We start from the raw sequence: 16,973 nt of genomic DNA, 5'->3' as shown, positions 1-16,973 counted from the left end.
GGTTAATAATATTCATTTACCGCAGTTTTCGTTTTATGGAGTTTTAATTTTAAATGACTTTTCCTACTACTGTGGTAAATATTAGTAGTCGTGAAGCCACTCGTAGTATTTATTTTATATGTACAGGCAGGTGTTGGCAGTATACGAGTTTTCATGCCATTTTCTGGGTAATTTATAAAAGAGCAATGTCTGTTATATGCTATTTCATTTTAGTAAACGTTATTTGGATGGCCTACCATGGAAAAGAGGGTCAGGCTGTCTGTGGACGTAATAATTATTATGTCACTGAAATGGGGAAGAATTATAATCCAACGGTATTTTTTCTGTGCCGGTCTTTCCTTGAATTGGAACTGGGAGGGGGAATCCCTTGATTTTGGGGTGTATAAATTAAACGAGATGGTTGGTCCTAAAACAGCTTCCCGAAACGAAGACTGCATCAGCGACTGCAATGCCCTCTGCGCAGCGTGAGTAAAAGTTCAGTGCGCCTCCGTGCGCCTTCGGAGGGCGTTTGCGCTCTCTCGCGTTCAGCGGCTCTGACTGTACCTCCCTAACTGTACCTTCCCCTCCGCAGGATCCCGCGCTTTGCCTGTGCTGCTGCTGTTGCTGTCAGCCACCGCGTTACACGTGACAGGAGCGCCGTGTTCCAGCCCCGGCGGTGACACCTTAGAAATCTCCGGAGACGAACTCCCCGACGCCCTCAAAACCTCTGCATCCACAAAATGGAAACCGCTGACCTATCTGCTAATTTGCGAGGTCAACAGCCTATGCGACCAGGTACGAAAAAAAAAAAAAACAGACCGTTTTACTCCTGATTATTAAAATATACCTTCACATCTTAACATTATTTTTTTCCTTCAGCAGTAATGCTTTGAATCTTTTGTTGTTGCTGCTGCAGTTAATGCTTAAAATACAGTGGAAATTAATTGTAATCAGTCACATTCATGTTGACATTTTTAAGAGACGATCCAATTTATCCTTTCCCACATTTTCAGTTCGTCGAAGAGTTTGGTGTACCAAAAGACAGCGTGTCCGATTTTAAGCCTGACCAGCTGGAGCTGCCGCGGGACTGCTCTTCCCCAAACTTCAGCAAGGTGAGGCCTTTCATCAGTTCCACCTTTGCGCAGTTATAGGAATCTTTTATTTAATAACTTAATCTCATTTTAACCTACATAATTGTTTTATTAATGACCAGTGTACGTTTCTTTCAACAACAAACTTGTGCAATCTACACAGATTCTATTTTCCAATGCATTTAATAGACTGAGTGGTCTGCCGAGCTCGTGTTGAATCTCTCGTGCCTTTTCGCGTAGGAGAACTACTTGTTGCGCATCTCCAGGGGACTGGAGCGGCACATGGTGTACTTGCAGTTCGTGGAGCGGGAGTGCTCAAAGCCCGGCAAAGTTTCTCACATTAGGTTGCGAACGAAGGCGCTGGCTGATCACGTCATGGAGCTGGTAAATGGCATAAAATGTTTCGTATTCTATTCTATCCTACTTTAAAATGACACGTTCTAGGCTATTTTGTGATGTACGACAATTTCTACAAGCGAGTTAAACAGGGCAGATAGCTTCCAAGATTGCCCGTTATTGATATAATTTCAATATTGTAATGGCCCTATTTCTAAATAGCACTAATATTCTGTTATTAAGATAAACGAATTGACATATGATTTTTTTATGAGTATATTATTGATCACGGTGCTTCTGATATCATCGCCTGCTCGGCTCAGCTGTGGTTCCGGGTGGTCAATATTTGCATTCCTTTCTCACAGATGAACAATTCAAAGCGCGCGCAGGGGTTGAACTCGGAAGTGCGCGACCAGCTGCTGAGCGACTTGAACGCAGCCACCGCGTGGCAGAAGAAAATTACGGTGCCCGTGCTTCTGCGGGACTACCGGACCTTCTTGGAGAATACCTTAAGAGCGTTGCGTTGCATAGAGGATCGCGCAAGGAAGAAGAATGGGCCCAATGCGTAAATGTTTTTTTCATTAGACCTCAAGAATTTCTTGGTTTACAAGTCAAGTTTTTGTAAAATATGTCATATTTTAAGTATTTACTATGTGGAATTATTTAAAATATCGGTGTACCTGTAATACAGATCAATGTACTGTCGTATCAACTAAAAGGTATCTAAAGTCTCAAATTATAACAACATATCAGAAGCATTTTTATACTATACTTGGGATTTTAATCTTGATGAGGATGTTGTTTACTATTTATTAATTTTATTTAAAAAGGTGGATTCCATTATTTATGTAAAGTGTAATTTATTTGAGTATTTATTCTGGGACTGTAAAATTGACAATAGATTCTGCTGTGTAAAATGAACAAAACTTTCAGGGAAATAAATGAAGTGTAGAAGGTCAACCACATCGTGTCTGGTCTATGTAAAAAAAACTCACTGAGCCCAACGGTCAGGCCACAACACACCCACCACAGGTAATCCCATCACTAGAATGAATGTGGACAGGATGGTGGAGAGGGTTTTTTTGGGTAGTGAATTATGGGAGAGATTTGGAGGGGGGGGGGGGGCAGTTCAATGGTACTCCCCACAGCTCGGACTGCACTGACGGACCAGGGGTGTCTAATCTTATCCCAAAAGTGCCTACATACAGTGGGTCCCCACTCCTCAAGGCCTTGCTCCAAGACCACGATGAACCAGGTGTCTCAGCGCTGGGCTAAGGCCTCAAATAAGAGATGACACAAGTGGCAAAAAATACTCAATACTCGATTCAACACAGATTTTAGAAAACCTACCAGCCACCCGATCAGGCCAAACTCAACAAAAAGAGAAAAAAAAGTTTATTCAACACTCGCACTGGTCTAGGCATGTCACATGGTACAAATACAGTGCGCTCTACATTCGACACAGAGACACACACAGAATGTTCAGGGGAAAGCGCACACGCATTGGCGGCGCATTCAACACGCATCGCGGAACACGCAACACGCACGCACACGGATGAAGACGGCTTGTGTCCATACAGCTACAGTCCAAACAGAGGAGGGGGAACGTTTAAAACGGAGACAGAGGGGCGCGTCCACCCTTCTGCCTGTCAGGAAGGGCGTCTGGGCGCAGGAGAGACCGTGGCTCTGTTTCCAGCTGGACCGGCGTCGGACCGGACCGGTCCTGGGTCCGGACCTGGACCTGGACCTGGACCCTCATCCCCACAGCAAACTAAAAACACAAAACAACAAGCAGTTACAACACTGCAGCCGAATTCAGGCTCGAACCCTGTCCTTCCTCCGGACCGGCAGCTTCACCGCACCCGAGAGCCAGTGATTATTCAGCAGGGGATGAAGTCACACTCCCACAAGCACCTGCAGCTCCGACCGACCGCACCTGCACCAGCTGCAACACACCAGAGCTCTAACCCCAGCCCTTTACCTGCACCAGCTGCAACACACCAGAGCTCTAACCCCAACCCTTTACCTGCACCAGCTGCAACACACCAGAGCTCTAACCCCAACCCTTTACCTGCACCAGCTACAACACACCAGAGCTCTAACCCACCCTTACCTGCACCAGCTACAACACACCAGAGCTCTAACCCCACCTTTACCTGCACCAGCTACAACACACCAGAGCTCTAACCCCAGCCCTTTACCTGCACCAGCTACAACACACCAGAGCTCTAACCCCAGCCCTTTACCTGCACCAGCTACAACACACCAGAGCTCTAACCCCAGCCCTTTACCTGCACCAGCTACAACACACGAGCTCTAACCCACCCTTACCTGCACCGCTACAACACACCAGAGCTCTAACCCCAACCCTTTACCTGCACCAGCTGCAACACACCAGAGCTCTAACCCCAACCCTTTACCTGCACCGGCTACAACACACCAGAGCTCTAACCCCAACCCTTTACCTGCACCAGCTGCAACACACCAGAGCTCTAACCCCAGCCCTTTACCTGCACCAGCTGCAACACACCAGAGCTCTAACCCCAGCCCTTTACCTGCACCAGCTACAACACACCAGAGCTCTAACCCCAACCCTTTACCTGCACCCAGTGCGCGTGCATCTTTTTTGTGTCATACAACTGCGCAGCACTTCAATATACGTAGTGCGTAAAACGTGACCTTTGAACCCGACAGCAGGGGAGTTATGTTTCCCTTAAACAATCAAACAACTCATTCACTGAATGATCAAGACCAATAGGCCAATATAGCCTACAATGATGAAGAAATGACAATGTCAAAGATAACTACAACATGAGATTGTTTAACAAGGACGGTGATGATAATAACAGTTGGCAAAAATTCGCCTGAATTGCATCACATGTTATTGTAGCATTTTCTACTCATCACGTCACAGAATGCAGTTCCTTTTAACAAAATCCATCCATCCATCCATTATCTATACCCGCTTATCCTGGGTCGGGATGGTGGGGCGGGGGGTTTTGGGTTAAGAAGGCATGTGCTTTCGCCAAAACTATTTGAACATCAGGGAGCGTAAATTTAAAGAGGGATATCTCACGTTTAATGTGCTTCCCAACGCGTAACACAAGGTTGGATAAATGATTTCATGAAAATCTGTTCCTATTAACAAACAACTCTTAATTCAAACTTATACACTGTCTTTTCCACTTGTCCTTTTAACTTCTAATACCGTGATTATCGCTGGACAGGAAGCCTGCTGTGAATTGTGGGTAATATGAGCTTGCAGAGTGTGCTCTGGTGCAGATGCGTAGAAGGCGGTGTCACTGACTTCGCTCGCCTTTTTAACGGGTCGGACCCGTCCCTAAAATGGCGACCGAGGGTACATCCATCACATCACATAACATCACATCACACTTATTCAGCAGACGGCTTCGTCCCAAAGCGATGTACGATAAGTGCGCGCTGAAGGTCACGAAACATCCGGGGCTCAAAAGCGATCCCGCTGAGTGACGCTAATGGGGGGAGGGGCTGGGGCACACCGGCATCCAATCAGGTAGGACTGTATTGTCACATGATGGGGGAGAGTGGGCGGAGCCTTACCTCAGAATGGTGGGCTCTGGCATACCTGGATCCGCCCCTCGCTTGAACCCTGTGATAAAAGCAGACGCAGTGATGATCAAACAAACACACTGCAGTAAAAAAGTCCACTCAAACTCATAATGCATAATCATCCAGGTGAACCATTTCAGGGTGGAACTGCACAGAACACCTGCGGGAGCTGGGGGAAATGTTAAGTCAGGGACTGCACTCCAGGGGGGACCAAGGGGCCAGCTTTCGGTTCTCAACCTCAGCAACGGATGTAATGTCGCCCCCTGCTGACATCTATGATTTTCGCTCAAAAACCAAGTTTCCCCCCTGGGCTCCATTCATTTTTGACAGGAAAATACTTCCACTAAAATACTGATGTTAACTCTGTGCCTTATATAAAGAAGAAAAATCACTTATTATTTTTCCAAAGTAAAATATTTCTTTCCTACCACACAGACAAAGATATGAATTTTTTATGGATTATTTATAAAAAGCAGACTATACCAGTCGCTCCCCTTGTCCTAGCTCAGCTTTCCACAGACACCAACTATGCTGCAAAGGGGGGGGGGTTGGTTATTATATTTTTATGTTTCCCGTGTGTACGTGAGCCCTGCCAATCACTGCAGCCATTTACAGGAAACCATGGCGATCATCCAGCAGGGCAAGAGGCCACATCAGACACTCTCACTCAGCACAGGAAGTGACATCACTGGCTTGTGCAATTTCACCCCGCCTCCCCCCCCAAGAATGCTGGATGACTGGGCAGTAGGAACCATACCGGTGGCGGGGGGGGGGGTGACCACACATGGTACTACAGACATGACGCTAAAAACAGAGAACCCCTTCTTCACCTCAGTATGCTGTCAGTTATTAATAATATTTTGCTTCGTCCACTGCGTAGAAAGCTACGTCAGTCATCAATAATCTTTAACGCTGTCAGCAGCGGACGTCGCAAAATACAGTTATTAACAATCTTTAACGCCCATCTGCAGCGGATGTGCAGTCAGTTATCAAACATCTTTAACATTCTGCACAGTGAACTTTCCGGGGGAGATGGCTGCCACTACAAAAAGGAACACACACACAGCCTTCCTCTTCCTCTTCCTCTTCAGTGGACATTCACAGAAAAAGTTACACAGACGAAACCAATGGCATTATTTACAGACTTTCCACACCACAGAGAGAGAGAGCGGAAGAGAGAGAGAGGGAAAGGGAGAGAGTGTGTGAGAGAGAGAGAGACAGTGAGAGAGAAAGAGTTAGAGAAAGAGGGAGAGGGATAGAGATAGAGAGAGAGAGAGACACACACAGAGAAACCCACACACCTGTACACTCCCATACAGTGCCTGCAGATCCCCTTTCCCACATTTTGTTACGTTACAGCCTTATTCTAATATGGATTCAATTCTTTTCTTTTTTGTCATTTTCTCCCCAATTTAGTTGTTATACCAATTTCCCGTGTGTATCACGGTCCTGGTCGATGCGCTATCCTCTGTCGGTCTGGGGAGGATGTAGACTACCACATGCCTCCCGTGATACATGTGATCGCAGAAGTACCGCTGCCGGGGATTGAACCCGGGTCCCTGCATGTCCAATCAACTGAATTTACCACAGGTTGACTCCAATCAAGTTGTAGAAACATCTCAAGTATGACCAATGGAAACAGGATGCACCTGAGCTCAATTTTGAGTGTCACAGCAAAGGGTCTGTATACTCATGTAAGTGATATTTCAGTTTTTAAAAAAAATACAAAAAATTTGATAAAATTTCTAAAAACCCGTTTTCGCCATTACGGGGTATTGTGTGTAGATTCATGAGAACAAAAATTAATTTAATACATTTTAGAATAAGGCTGCAACGTAACAAAATGCGGAAAAAGAGAAGGGGTCTGAATACTTTCCGTAGGCACTGTATATACCTGGACATCATCTAATGTATCGTACCTTTTCAGAAAACTCAACACACAGCTAACACGGTTTCCATGAGTCTCGTTTGTACATGAATGATGCCTTTTTTTTTTTTAATGTGCTCAATCCAGAGAGACTGCCCACATTGTAAAATAGTGCTGACATCACTTCATTTGCAACACTTTGGGATTTTACTGCACAGGAATAGCAAAGCTTCACAAAAAAGGGGTTTTCCCAAAACCAAACGAAAATCAAGCTAATTAAAGACCTCCATGCAATTTCCAAAGACTACCAGGGTCTTTCACATTAAAAGCACCACCAGGGTTTCAAAAGACATGATGGGGACACATCCTTCCAACTGCTGTCACTGCCACAACATTTAGCACAGCGAGAACTAGGATCAGCCAATAAAGGAAGTCTAACACAACACAGTCACCAAAAATGACACTGCGGCTGAAAAATGAAACCTACAGGCGCTGCGGCCCTCCAGTACTGGAGTTAAACCCGCAGACAAAGTGCCCCCTCCAGGACTGGAGTTAAACCTGCAGGCGCTGCGGCCCTCCAGTACTGGAGTTAAACATGCAGACACTGTTTTCCTCCAGTACTGGAGTTAAACCCGCAGACACTGTTTTCCTCCAGGACTGGAGTTAAACCTGCAGGCACTGTTGCCCTCTAGGACTGGAGTTAAACCTGCAGACACTGCGGCCCTCCAGGACTGGAGTTAAACCTGCAGGCACTGTTGCCCTCCAGTACTGGAGTTAAACCCGCAGACAAAGTGCCCCCTCCAGGACTGGAGTTAAACCTGCAGACACTGCGGCCCTCCAGGACTGGAGTTAAACCCGCAGACAAAGTGCCCCCTCCAGGATTGGAGTTAAATCTGCAGACACAGCGCCCCCTCCAGGACTGGAGTTAAACCTGCAGACACAGCGCCCCCTCCAAAGGCTGGAGTTGGACCTGCCATTTAACATTAGTCAAAAGAGAGGGCTAATTGCTGGTCATATTCACAGCTGTCAGAGTAGTGGCATTTCTGCACTTAGAGGACTTGTTAAATGATACAGCTAAACTAAACGGCATCAGTTTCTTTAAAGTCAATTTTCAATTCGGTTTATTTTTTATCTGCCTTTTTACTGAGAATTGTCACAAAACACTTCACAGAAATAGAAATAATTGACCAGAAACCATATCAGAAGTAACACTACTTTTCGGGGGATATTCGCTTGCAACCTTAATACACCCGGTTTCTGATTAAACCTACAGTTAAAGCCAAGCCGAACGAACGTTAGAGTTCGGCGCTGTACACAACGTGCGAGGGGTTTATTTTCGCTTAGCCTGCACAGGTAGGTGCATAACATCATTTGATATTTCACACGTATTCCCACTACTTGGAGAACGTTAGCGCGCTAGATCCAGGTAAACCCGGGCAGCTAGATTGACCGCGCGACTAAAAGCAGAAAGTAAAAAAGCAGACCGTGAGATACTAACCTAAATACAGAACCGTGGGGATAAATCCCCATCTGATAACGAACTGGCCGCATTGGAACACTTGCTGTAGCCGCAGTTTCGTTTCTTTGCTGATCTTTGCCATTTTGTTAGCCGCAAACGTGCAGATTCCTCAAGGACGGAAGCAGGAAAGCAGGAAAGCGGAAACGCTGCCGTAAACTGAACCATATCCTATTTACGACACACGTCTGCAGTGCTGGCGCCATCTGGCGGGGGCAAGTGTCAGAATATTGTCTGAGTCGGACATGATCTACTTTTGTTGTTCAGTCACTGTATCAGTGAAAGGTCAGTTTTGAAAGTGACACTTTCATTCACGTGTGAATTTTTACAGTGCTTGTTTTATCGCGACATTAATTTTGATTTTGATGGATTTGTTTTCATCGAAGTGCGTGTTTTTAACTCTGCTGGTTCAGGGATAACAACAGACAGGACTGCGGTCACTACACAGGTCACTACACAGTTATTCTGCGCCACTGCGTGATCAAGCTGGGTGCTTGAAATAGAACCAAGGCAGCTGTGTCCGAAAATAACCCCTCACGCACCCCCACATGGGGCAACTGTCTCCTCTACGGTAGAGCCCCGCGCAGACACAGGCACACAGAAAGCACGCATAGACAAGGTTAGCGGGAAGAGAGACAGAGACGAACGAGTGAGCAGAGAAAGAGAAAGGAAAGAGGGAGAGAGTGGAGAGAGAGAGAGAGAGAGAGAGAGAAACCGAAGGAGCGGCGGTGTAGCAGTGAGCAGTGAAATGAAGACTCTGCGGTTTCTGGCGGCGGAAGGCGTCGCTAACGGGCGGACGAGACCGGAGGATCTTTGCTCGGTGGCCTATGATCTTTACCCGGTCCTGTTCAAGGCCTGCTACCTGCACGAGCGGCCGCAGCTGCTGCGCCACCTAGTGGAGGCCTGGCCGCTGCCGCAGCTGGACCTGCAGGAGCTGCTGGGACGCACGGCGGACTGCCCGGAGGACCTGACGTCGCGCACGTGCCGGCTGTGCCTGGAGGCGCTGCTGACGGGGCTGCGGGACCACGTCCTGCGCGCCAGCGCCCCCTACGCCCGGGCCATGCGCAATGCGGACCTGACGGCGCTGCGGGACGCGCAGCACCAGGGCTGCGCCTGCGGGCGAACGCTGGGCCGCTGGGGCCGCACCGAGCTGCTCACGCGCATGTGCTGCGACGCGCTGCTCGCCACGCAGGGGGATGGCGCCGCAGCCACGCCCGCTTCCCCGCCCACAGCCACGCCCGCTGCCCCGCTCACAGCCACGCCCGATGCCACGCCCACAGCCACGCCTGCTGCCCCACCCACAGCCACGCCTGCTTCTGCCCCACTCACCGCCCTGCCCGCCACGCCCGCCGATGCCACACCCGCCGCCACACTCGCTGCCACGCCCCAAGCCCCGCCGGCCGCCCCGGCCGTGGACGTGTGGCTCAACGCGTTCGTGACGGGGCGGAACTTTGAGGCGGTGTCGCGGGTGCTGCTGCTGCGCCAGCACTCGCCGCTGCGGCCCTGCCTGGCGGGTTTCCGCGGCGACTCGCTGACCCTGAAGCAGCTGTTCCAGGCGCTGGCGCTGGCGGGCACGGAGCACCTGCAGCGGCTGGAGGTGGTGCACAACGTGCCGCTGGAGGCCGCGCACCTCCACCTGCTGCTGAAGGAGCTGGCCTTCCCCCGCCTCCGCGCCCTCACCCTGCCCACCGGCGCCCTGGACGTCCGCCGCCTCCAGCCCGACCGCCTCCACCTGCTCACCTCCATCGGCGAGCAGCTCAGCCAGCTCACGGAGCTCACGCACCTGTACCTGGCCTTCTCCACCCTCACAGGACACCTGCGCCGCCTGCTGAGGTGAGAGTGTGTGTGCGTGTGTGTGTGTGAGAGTGTGTGTGTCTGTGTGTGTGAGAGTGTGTGTGTGTGTGTGAGAGAGTGTGTGTCTGTGTGTGAGAGTGTGTGTGTGTGTGTGTGAGAGTGTGTGTGTGTGAGTGCATGTGTGTGAGGGTGAGAGTGGTGTGTGTGTGTGTGTGTGTGTGTGTGTGAGAGTGTGTGTCTGTGTGTGAGAGAGTGTGTGTCTGTGTGTGAGAGACTGTGTGTGTGTATGTGTGTGTGTGTGAGTGTGTGTGTGTGTGTGAGTGTGTGAGAGACTGTGTGTGTGAGTGTGTGTGTGTGTGAGTGTGTGTGTGTGTGTGTGTGTGTGTGTGTGTGTGTGTGTGTGTGTGTGTGTGTGAGAGTGTGTGTGTGTGCGTGTGTGTGTGTGTGAGAGACTGTGTGTGTGTGAGTGCATGTGTGTGAGTGAGTGTGAGAGTGTGTGTGTGTGTGTGAGAGTGTGTGTGTGTGTGTGTGAGAGTGTGTGTGTGTGAGAGAGTGTGTGTGTGTGTGAGAGTGTGTGTGTGTGTGTGAGAGAGTGTGTGTGTGTGAGGTGTGATTGTGTGAGAGACTGTGTGTGTGTGAGTGTGAGAGTGAGTGTGTATGTGTGTGAGTGTGAGAGTGAGTGTGTGTGTGTGTGTGTGTGTGAGAGTGTGTGTGTGTGTGAGAGTGTGTGTGTGTGTGTGAGAGTGTGTGTGTGTGTGTGGAGTGTGTGTGTGTGTGTGTGGAGTGTGGGTGTGGTGTGGTGGTTGTGGTGTGTGATGGAGGTGTGTGTGGTGGTGTAGTGTGTGTTGTGTGTTGTGTGTGTGTGTGTTATGGTGTGTGTGTGTTTGTTGGCATGTCTATGCGTTGTTTTCTGGGTACATAGGTTAGACACAGGCTTGTCCACAGATGCTGTTTCTAACAAGCCCCGCTCCTTACCCATTACACCACACTGCCGCCCCCCACTTTCCCACCGAGACTCTGGGACAGCCGGCAGCACCTGACCTGTGGCCCTATGGGGGCGACTGGTCTTGTAGGGACAGAAGTTCACTAATGTGAGAGGGAGCTGGACCGTGCTGAGCGCTGGTGGTGATGAATAAAACTTTTAAATAGACCCTAAAAGCCGTTGGGAGCTGCTGGGGTGAAGGAGAGCTAAAACCAGGGGTGATACGTGCTCTCCTGTGCGTCTGCGTTAAAAGTCTGCCCCGCTGAGTTCTGTACCATTTGAAGCCGTGCTTGACAGCCAAGGCAAGGATAAAGCTGGACTGCAGTAGTCCAAACGTGAGGACAAAAAAAATGCATAATTTTTTTTCTGTATCCTCAAATGATTATAAAATGGTTGATTCTAGAAATATTTCTTGGTTGGCCTTAACAAGCAAGGTTGAGATTTTGATCAAGGGTCACACCAAGGTTTCTGGAATCAGCTTTTACAGTTAAAGATAGACAGAGGTGCTTGTTCCAGTCGCTTATTTTATCCGTCCTTGTCTCCTCGGTCCTGATCCGGAAACTGATTCAGGTCCTCCATCTTTAAGGACATTCCAGCCCGTTAAATGCTCCCTCAAGGAGCCAGAAGCAAGGAGCTCGGAGGCTCCTGAAGGATGCTTGAGCAAGGAAACACGAGTGCATCCTTTGCAGAAGTAATTTTTTCGGAACACGTCACGTATTTGTCGTTCGATCTCTCCCCATCAGCCTCGTGCATTTAAACTGACGCTGGAAAGAGCAAGGGCGTTCCATTTGCCTAATACACGTTGCCTTGATTCCTCCGTCCTCGCGTCCTTTCCTCGAGTCCTCCGTTGGATGGAGCTCAGGAGTGCAAGGAAAGGACACGAGGAAAGGATGCAAAGAGGTAAAATAAGAGATTGGAAAGCCCCCGACGACAGTGTGTGAGAGTTGTGCTTCCTGTTTCCTGCTTCCTGCTTCCTGTGCCGGCAGCCCACTGCACACGCCGCTGCAGGCGCTGGAGCTGGCCAACTGCGGGCTGAACGCGGTGGACATGGCCTACCTGGCCAACAGCCTGCACGCGGAGCACCTGGGCAGCCTGGACCTCAGCGGCCACGACCTGGCCACCGTCTTCCCCCGGACCTTCCAGAAGCTTCTCCAGCGGGGCGGAGCCTCGCTGCGCAGCCTGACGCTGGAGGAGTGCTCCCTGGGCGAGGCGCAGGCCGACTTCCTGCTGCAGGCGCTGGCGCCCTGCCGCGCCCTCCGGGAGCTGAGGATCCTGGGAAACCCGCTGGGCGTGGCGGCGCTGCGGCGGCTGTTCGGCGCGCTGGCGGCACTGCCGGACCTGCGCTACGTGGAGCTGCCCGTGCCGCGGGACTGCTACCCGCCCGACGCGGTGTACCCGCTGGACGAGGCCGCGCTGGGCCAGTACGACCGGGCCGGGTTCGAGCGCGCCCGCGCCAACCTGCTGAGCGTCCTGCAGAGCGCCGGCCGCGGGGACGTGGAGGTCTGCACCCCGCTGTTCGGCGCCTTCGACCCCGACATCCACGAGACCAGCAACGAGCTGGGCGTGGCCATGCTGCACTCCTTCAGAGAGGCCCTCGGCAACTACATGTACACCGTGGCACACAGGGAGTGAGACTACACACACACACACGCATACACACGCATACACACACACATACACTACACACAGAGTGAGACTACACACACACTACACGCACACACACGCATACACACACTACACGCACACACACACACACACACGCATACACACACTACACACCCACACACACATAGAGTGAGACCCCACACACACACAGAGTGAAGCAGAGACCACACACACACAAGCACTCTCACACATACACACACACACAGGCATACATGTGCACAGGAAAAAAAGAGAACATTTTTTCAGTGGATTTTTTTGGGATATTAGGTTTTTTTGTTTTTAACTTAACTGGACATTGCAGGGAAATAGTATTTTTGAGTATATTAGCTTGAATAATTATTGAATCTGCAAATAAGATGTACACACCATTTCATTCCTATTACAATAAGGGGAAAATACAGTGAAATTCTCCACGGAGAGTAGATGCAGCAGCCAACCCTCCACCTAGCTACCAGAGAACTGACCCTGAATCAGTGATCACCACCAAAGAGAACTGACCCTGAATCAATTATAAACACCAAAGAGAACTGACCCTGAATCAGTTATAAACACCAAAGAGAACTAACCCTGGATCAGCTAAGACCAGCTGTTTTTTATCATGTTGCCGTTTCACTGCTTGATGTGCTGTATGAGAGATTGGTGACAGAATAATAAACACTTGAGCCAGTGTCAGAAATGTACAGTTTATTCATTAATTACAGACTCTGGACCAGGTTACACGTTTTATTTAAATATCACAAGAGGAGACCGATGCCAAACCAGGAGGGACGTCACTTCTTCTGCCACGCCTCCTTCTCCTTCCGCTCCCTGATCACCTCCTTCAGGTAGGGCTCCAGGTAATTCACATCCTGCAGGTACAGAGCAGACCTAGTCACACTGGCTCCGCCCCTTCCCGTACCTACAGTCACACTGGCTTCACCCCCTCCTCCACCTGCATTCACACTGACTCCGCCCCTCCCCCACCTGCACTCACACTGACTCCGCCCCTCCCCCACCTGCATTCACACTGACTCCACCCCTCCCCCACCTAGTCACACTGACTTCGCCCCCTCCCCCACCTACAGTCACATTGACTCCGCTCCCTCCCCACCTGCATTCACACTGACTCCGCCCCCTCCCCCACCTGCAGCCACGCAGACTCCGCCCCCTCCTCCACCTGCAGCGACATAGACCCCACCCCCTCCTCCACCTACAGCCATGCAGACTCGCCCCTCCCACCTACAGTCACGCAGACTCCACCCCTCCCCACCTGCAGTCACACAGACTCCGCCCCCACTCCACTCATAACGCACCTCCTCATATTTAGTCCACAGGTGCTTGGGCAGTATGGCCTGCTTCATGGTCAGGTCCAGCGCCCGCTTGACGCGGAACATCCTGTCGTTGTACACGGGCTCCGGCAGCCGCCGCAGGGCCTCCTTCACATCCGAGTCCTCGTAAATCGTGTCGTCACGCATGAGCCCTGAAACACACACACACCGGGCTGAGTCCTCATAAACCATGTAATCACACATAAACCCTGAAACACACACACACCGGGCTGAGTCCTCATAAACCATGTAATCACACATAAACCCTGAAACACACACACACCGGGCTGAGTCCTCATAAACCATGTAATCACACATAAACCCTGAAACACACACACACCGGGCTGAGTCCTCATAAACCATGTAATCACGCATAAACCCTGAAACACACACACACACACACACACACACCGGTCTGAGTCCTCATAAACCATGTAATCACGCATGAGCCCTGAAACACACACACACACCGGGCTCAGTCCTCATAAACCATGTAATCACACATAAACCCTGAAACACACACACACCGGTCTGAGTCCTCATAAACCATGTAATCACACATAAACCCTGAAACACACACACACCGGGCTGAGTCCTCATAAACCATGTAATCACGCATAAACCCTGAAACACACACACACCGGTCTGAGTCCTCATAAACCATGTAATCACGCATAAACCCTGAAACACACACACACCGGGCAGAGTCCGCATAAACCCTGAAACACACACACACCGGGCTGAGTCCTCATAAACCATGTAATCACGCATAAACCCTGAAACACACACACACCGGGCAGAGTCCGCATAAACCCTGAAACACACACACACACCGGGCTGAGTCCTCATAAACCATGTAATCACGCATAAGCCCTGAAACACACACACACACACACACACACACACCGGGCTGAGTCCTCATAAACCATGTAATCACGCATAAACCCTGAAACACACACACACCGGGCAGAGTCCGCATAAACCCTGAAACACACACACACCGGGCTGAGTCCTCATAAACCATGTAATCACGCATAAACCCTGAAACACACACACACACACACACACACCGGGCTGAGTCCTCATAAACCATGTAATCACGCATAAACCCTGAAACACACACACACCGGGCTGAGTCCTCATAAACCATGTAATCACGCATAAACCCTGAAACACACACACACCGGGCAGAGTCCTCATAAACCATGTAATCACACATAAACCCTGAAACAAGCACACACCAGTCTGCCTCCACAATCCGCCTATAAAATACACTGACCCCCACACTTCAGCAACACTTCAGAAACAAAACATTCCAACAGACACACTGAATGAATTGGCTCTTTCGCCGTTTCAAGGACTGAAGAACATACCGATCTTGTTGAAGCCGGCTGCGTTGTAGTACCATTTGCGGAAACTGAGAAGAAGCCTTCCAGAAGATGCTGCAAGACAAGAACATGCGTTAGACAGCCAATTAAAATGTACCTTTCACAACCGAGTCACCTTTTCACAATACACCCAATTACTACTCCAGCTTTTGTTTAAAAACTGTCTGTTCCCTCTCTCTGTTCTGCAGGTCCTGTAGCTCACATCACTATGATAGAATTCATTTGACTGTAGGTCTATATGTACTTATGGTTTTCAAGCCATTTGCCTCGAAGCATCTGCTATGTACTTTAATTGTGAAATTTACCAAAATAGCAGGCTAGCAGTTTCATATGAAGGTCTGTGTGTCAACAGCATTCTCCAATTTGTGGCTGGCAAGACCTCACTAGTCTAGTTCTCAATCTACTAGTCAACGTGCTAGGGAGCATTAATTCCGTTCGCGATTACATGGTTATTATGTCAATCTGCCCAAGACGGGTTACACGTTAGAACAGTAGTGCACGTAACTTTGCTGGACACAGACAGGATTCAACAAACCATTACAAAGTTGATAGTCTCAAAAGTGTCTCCGTCATCCAAAACACATTTAGTAGAACCGACCTTAAGGCGTACTAGCGAACGCCAGCACCTTGTCAGATCGCCAGCCTGAACAGTGTAATTTCCGGGCGGAGGAATTCAGTTCAGCTAACTATTCAACGTGTCTTACTTAACTGAGATCTGAACTGTATCATGACACCCAACGTTTTACTAACGCAGGTCAGATGACGGGCTACTTCTGCCCAGAACAGCTCATACTATCTCGCCAGTTTTCTAACGTTAGCCACTCGGGGACACCGTAGAGGACACTCGGATGTTCGTCAGAAAAATAACTACTTCGCGACAAAGTTCACATACCAGAAATCATTACTCGCTGTGACAATCTAACAACATGGCTGTGCTCTTAATCTGCTCCCTAAAATACACGAAGAAACGAAGACAAAATACAGAAAAGTACAGCTCTTACCTGGTGCTCTGGACGCCATTTTACTTCCTAATGACTGGCGAATGGGATTATGGGAAGGACTGCGTTTGCGCAGAAGGGACGCGTTGCACAACGTTTCTGCTCCGGCTGCTGACCCTGGACCAGCGTTTGTTTTTCCCACTTATCAATCAGACTCGGGTGGACTGATGCTGGGTCAGCTAGTATAGCGCAAGGAAGAAATCATTGGTGCCGTATTGCTTGACGTCCTCTGCAGCCTAGTTGTCGTCTCGCGGTGTTATTTAAGGTTAATAACCATTGTCCCGTGCAGTGTTTATATTCACGTTATATTCCAAATTAGGATCGGAATGATGGAGAATTATTCAACCCTAATTTAAATACAATGAAAAAGGGAAATTAAAAAATGGGTTATTCAGCCCAAAATTATAATTTAGAAAATTGAAAACTGCTATATAGACTGAATATATAACAAAATTTTTTGAA

General features: G+C 49.5%; 4 protein-coding genes across 5 annotated transcripts; 2 read left to right on the top strand and 2 right to left on the bottom strand.

The window, feature by feature from the left end:
- The first annotated feature begins 319 nt into the window (after positions 1–319).
- On the top strand, positions 320–2,366 carry LOC135262170 (interleukin-6-like). Its single transcript, XM_064349070.1, has 5 exons — positions 320–464; positions 572–774; positions 993–1,091; positions 1,311–1,454; positions 1,772–2,366. The coding sequence occupies exons 1-5, from the start codon at positions 449–451 to the stop codon at positions 1,973–1,975; spliced, it is 666 nt and encodes a 221-aa protein (XP_064205140.1). The 5' UTR covers positions 320–448; the 3' UTR covers positions 1,976–2,366.
- Positions 2,367–2,786: 420 nt separating this feature from the next.
- On the bottom strand, positions 2,787–8,528 carry tomm7 (translocase of outer mitochondrial membrane 7 homolog (yeast)). Its single transcript, XM_064349073.1, has 3 exons — positions 8,360–8,528; positions 4,986–5,034; positions 2,787–3,177 (listed from the first exon to the last, which is right to left on the bottom strand). The coding sequence occupies exons 1-3, from the start codon at positions 8,460–8,462 to the stop codon at positions 3,162–3,164; spliced, it is 168 nt and encodes a 55-aa protein (XP_064205143.1). The 5' UTR covers positions 8,463–8,528; the 3' UTR covers positions 2,787–3,161.
- A 57-nt stretch (positions 8,529–8,585) lies between these two features.
- lrrc14b (leucine rich repeat containing 14B) lies at positions 8,586–13,494 on the top strand. Its single transcript, XM_064349068.1, has 3 exons — positions 8,586–8,662; positions 8,791–10,210; positions 12,140–13,494. The coding sequence occupies exons 2-3, from the start codon at positions 9,126–9,128 to the stop codon at positions 12,783–12,785; spliced, it is 1,731 nt and encodes a 576-aa protein (XP_064205138.1). The 5' UTR covers positions 8,586–8,662; positions 8,791–9,125; the 3' UTR covers positions 12,786–13,494.
- On the bottom strand, positions 13,488–16,620 carry LOC135262171 (cytochrome b-c1 complex subunit 7). 2 transcript variants are annotated; one of them, XM_064349071.1, is made up of 4 exons: positions 16,515–16,620; positions 15,499–15,567; positions 14,111–14,277; positions 13,488–13,666 (listed from the first exon to the last, which is right to left on the bottom strand). In XM_064349071.1, exons 1-4 carry the CDS (start codon positions 16,531–16,533, stop codon positions 13,589–13,591), a joined length of 333 nt encoding a protein of 110 aa, XP_064205141.1. In that variant the 5' UTR covers positions 16,534–16,620; the 3' UTR covers positions 13,488–13,588. The 2 variants fall into 2 exon arrangements, with proteins under 2 accessions (XP_064205141.1, XP_064205142.1); XM_064349072.1 differs by having other exon boundaries at positions 16,406–16,517.
- Positions 16,621–16,973: the final 353 nt, after the last annotated feature.

This window comes from Anguilla rostrata, chromosome 8, assembly GCF_018555375.3.
Source record: "Anguilla rostrata isolate EN2019 chromosome 8, ASM1855537v3, whole genome shotgun sequence".
NCBI lineage: Eukaryota > Metazoa > Chordata > Actinopteri > Anguilliformes > Anguillidae > Anguilla > Anguilla rostrata.
The sequence above is the reverse complement of the archived record's forward strand: the minus strand, read 5'-3'. Positions and strand labels throughout refer to the sequence as shown.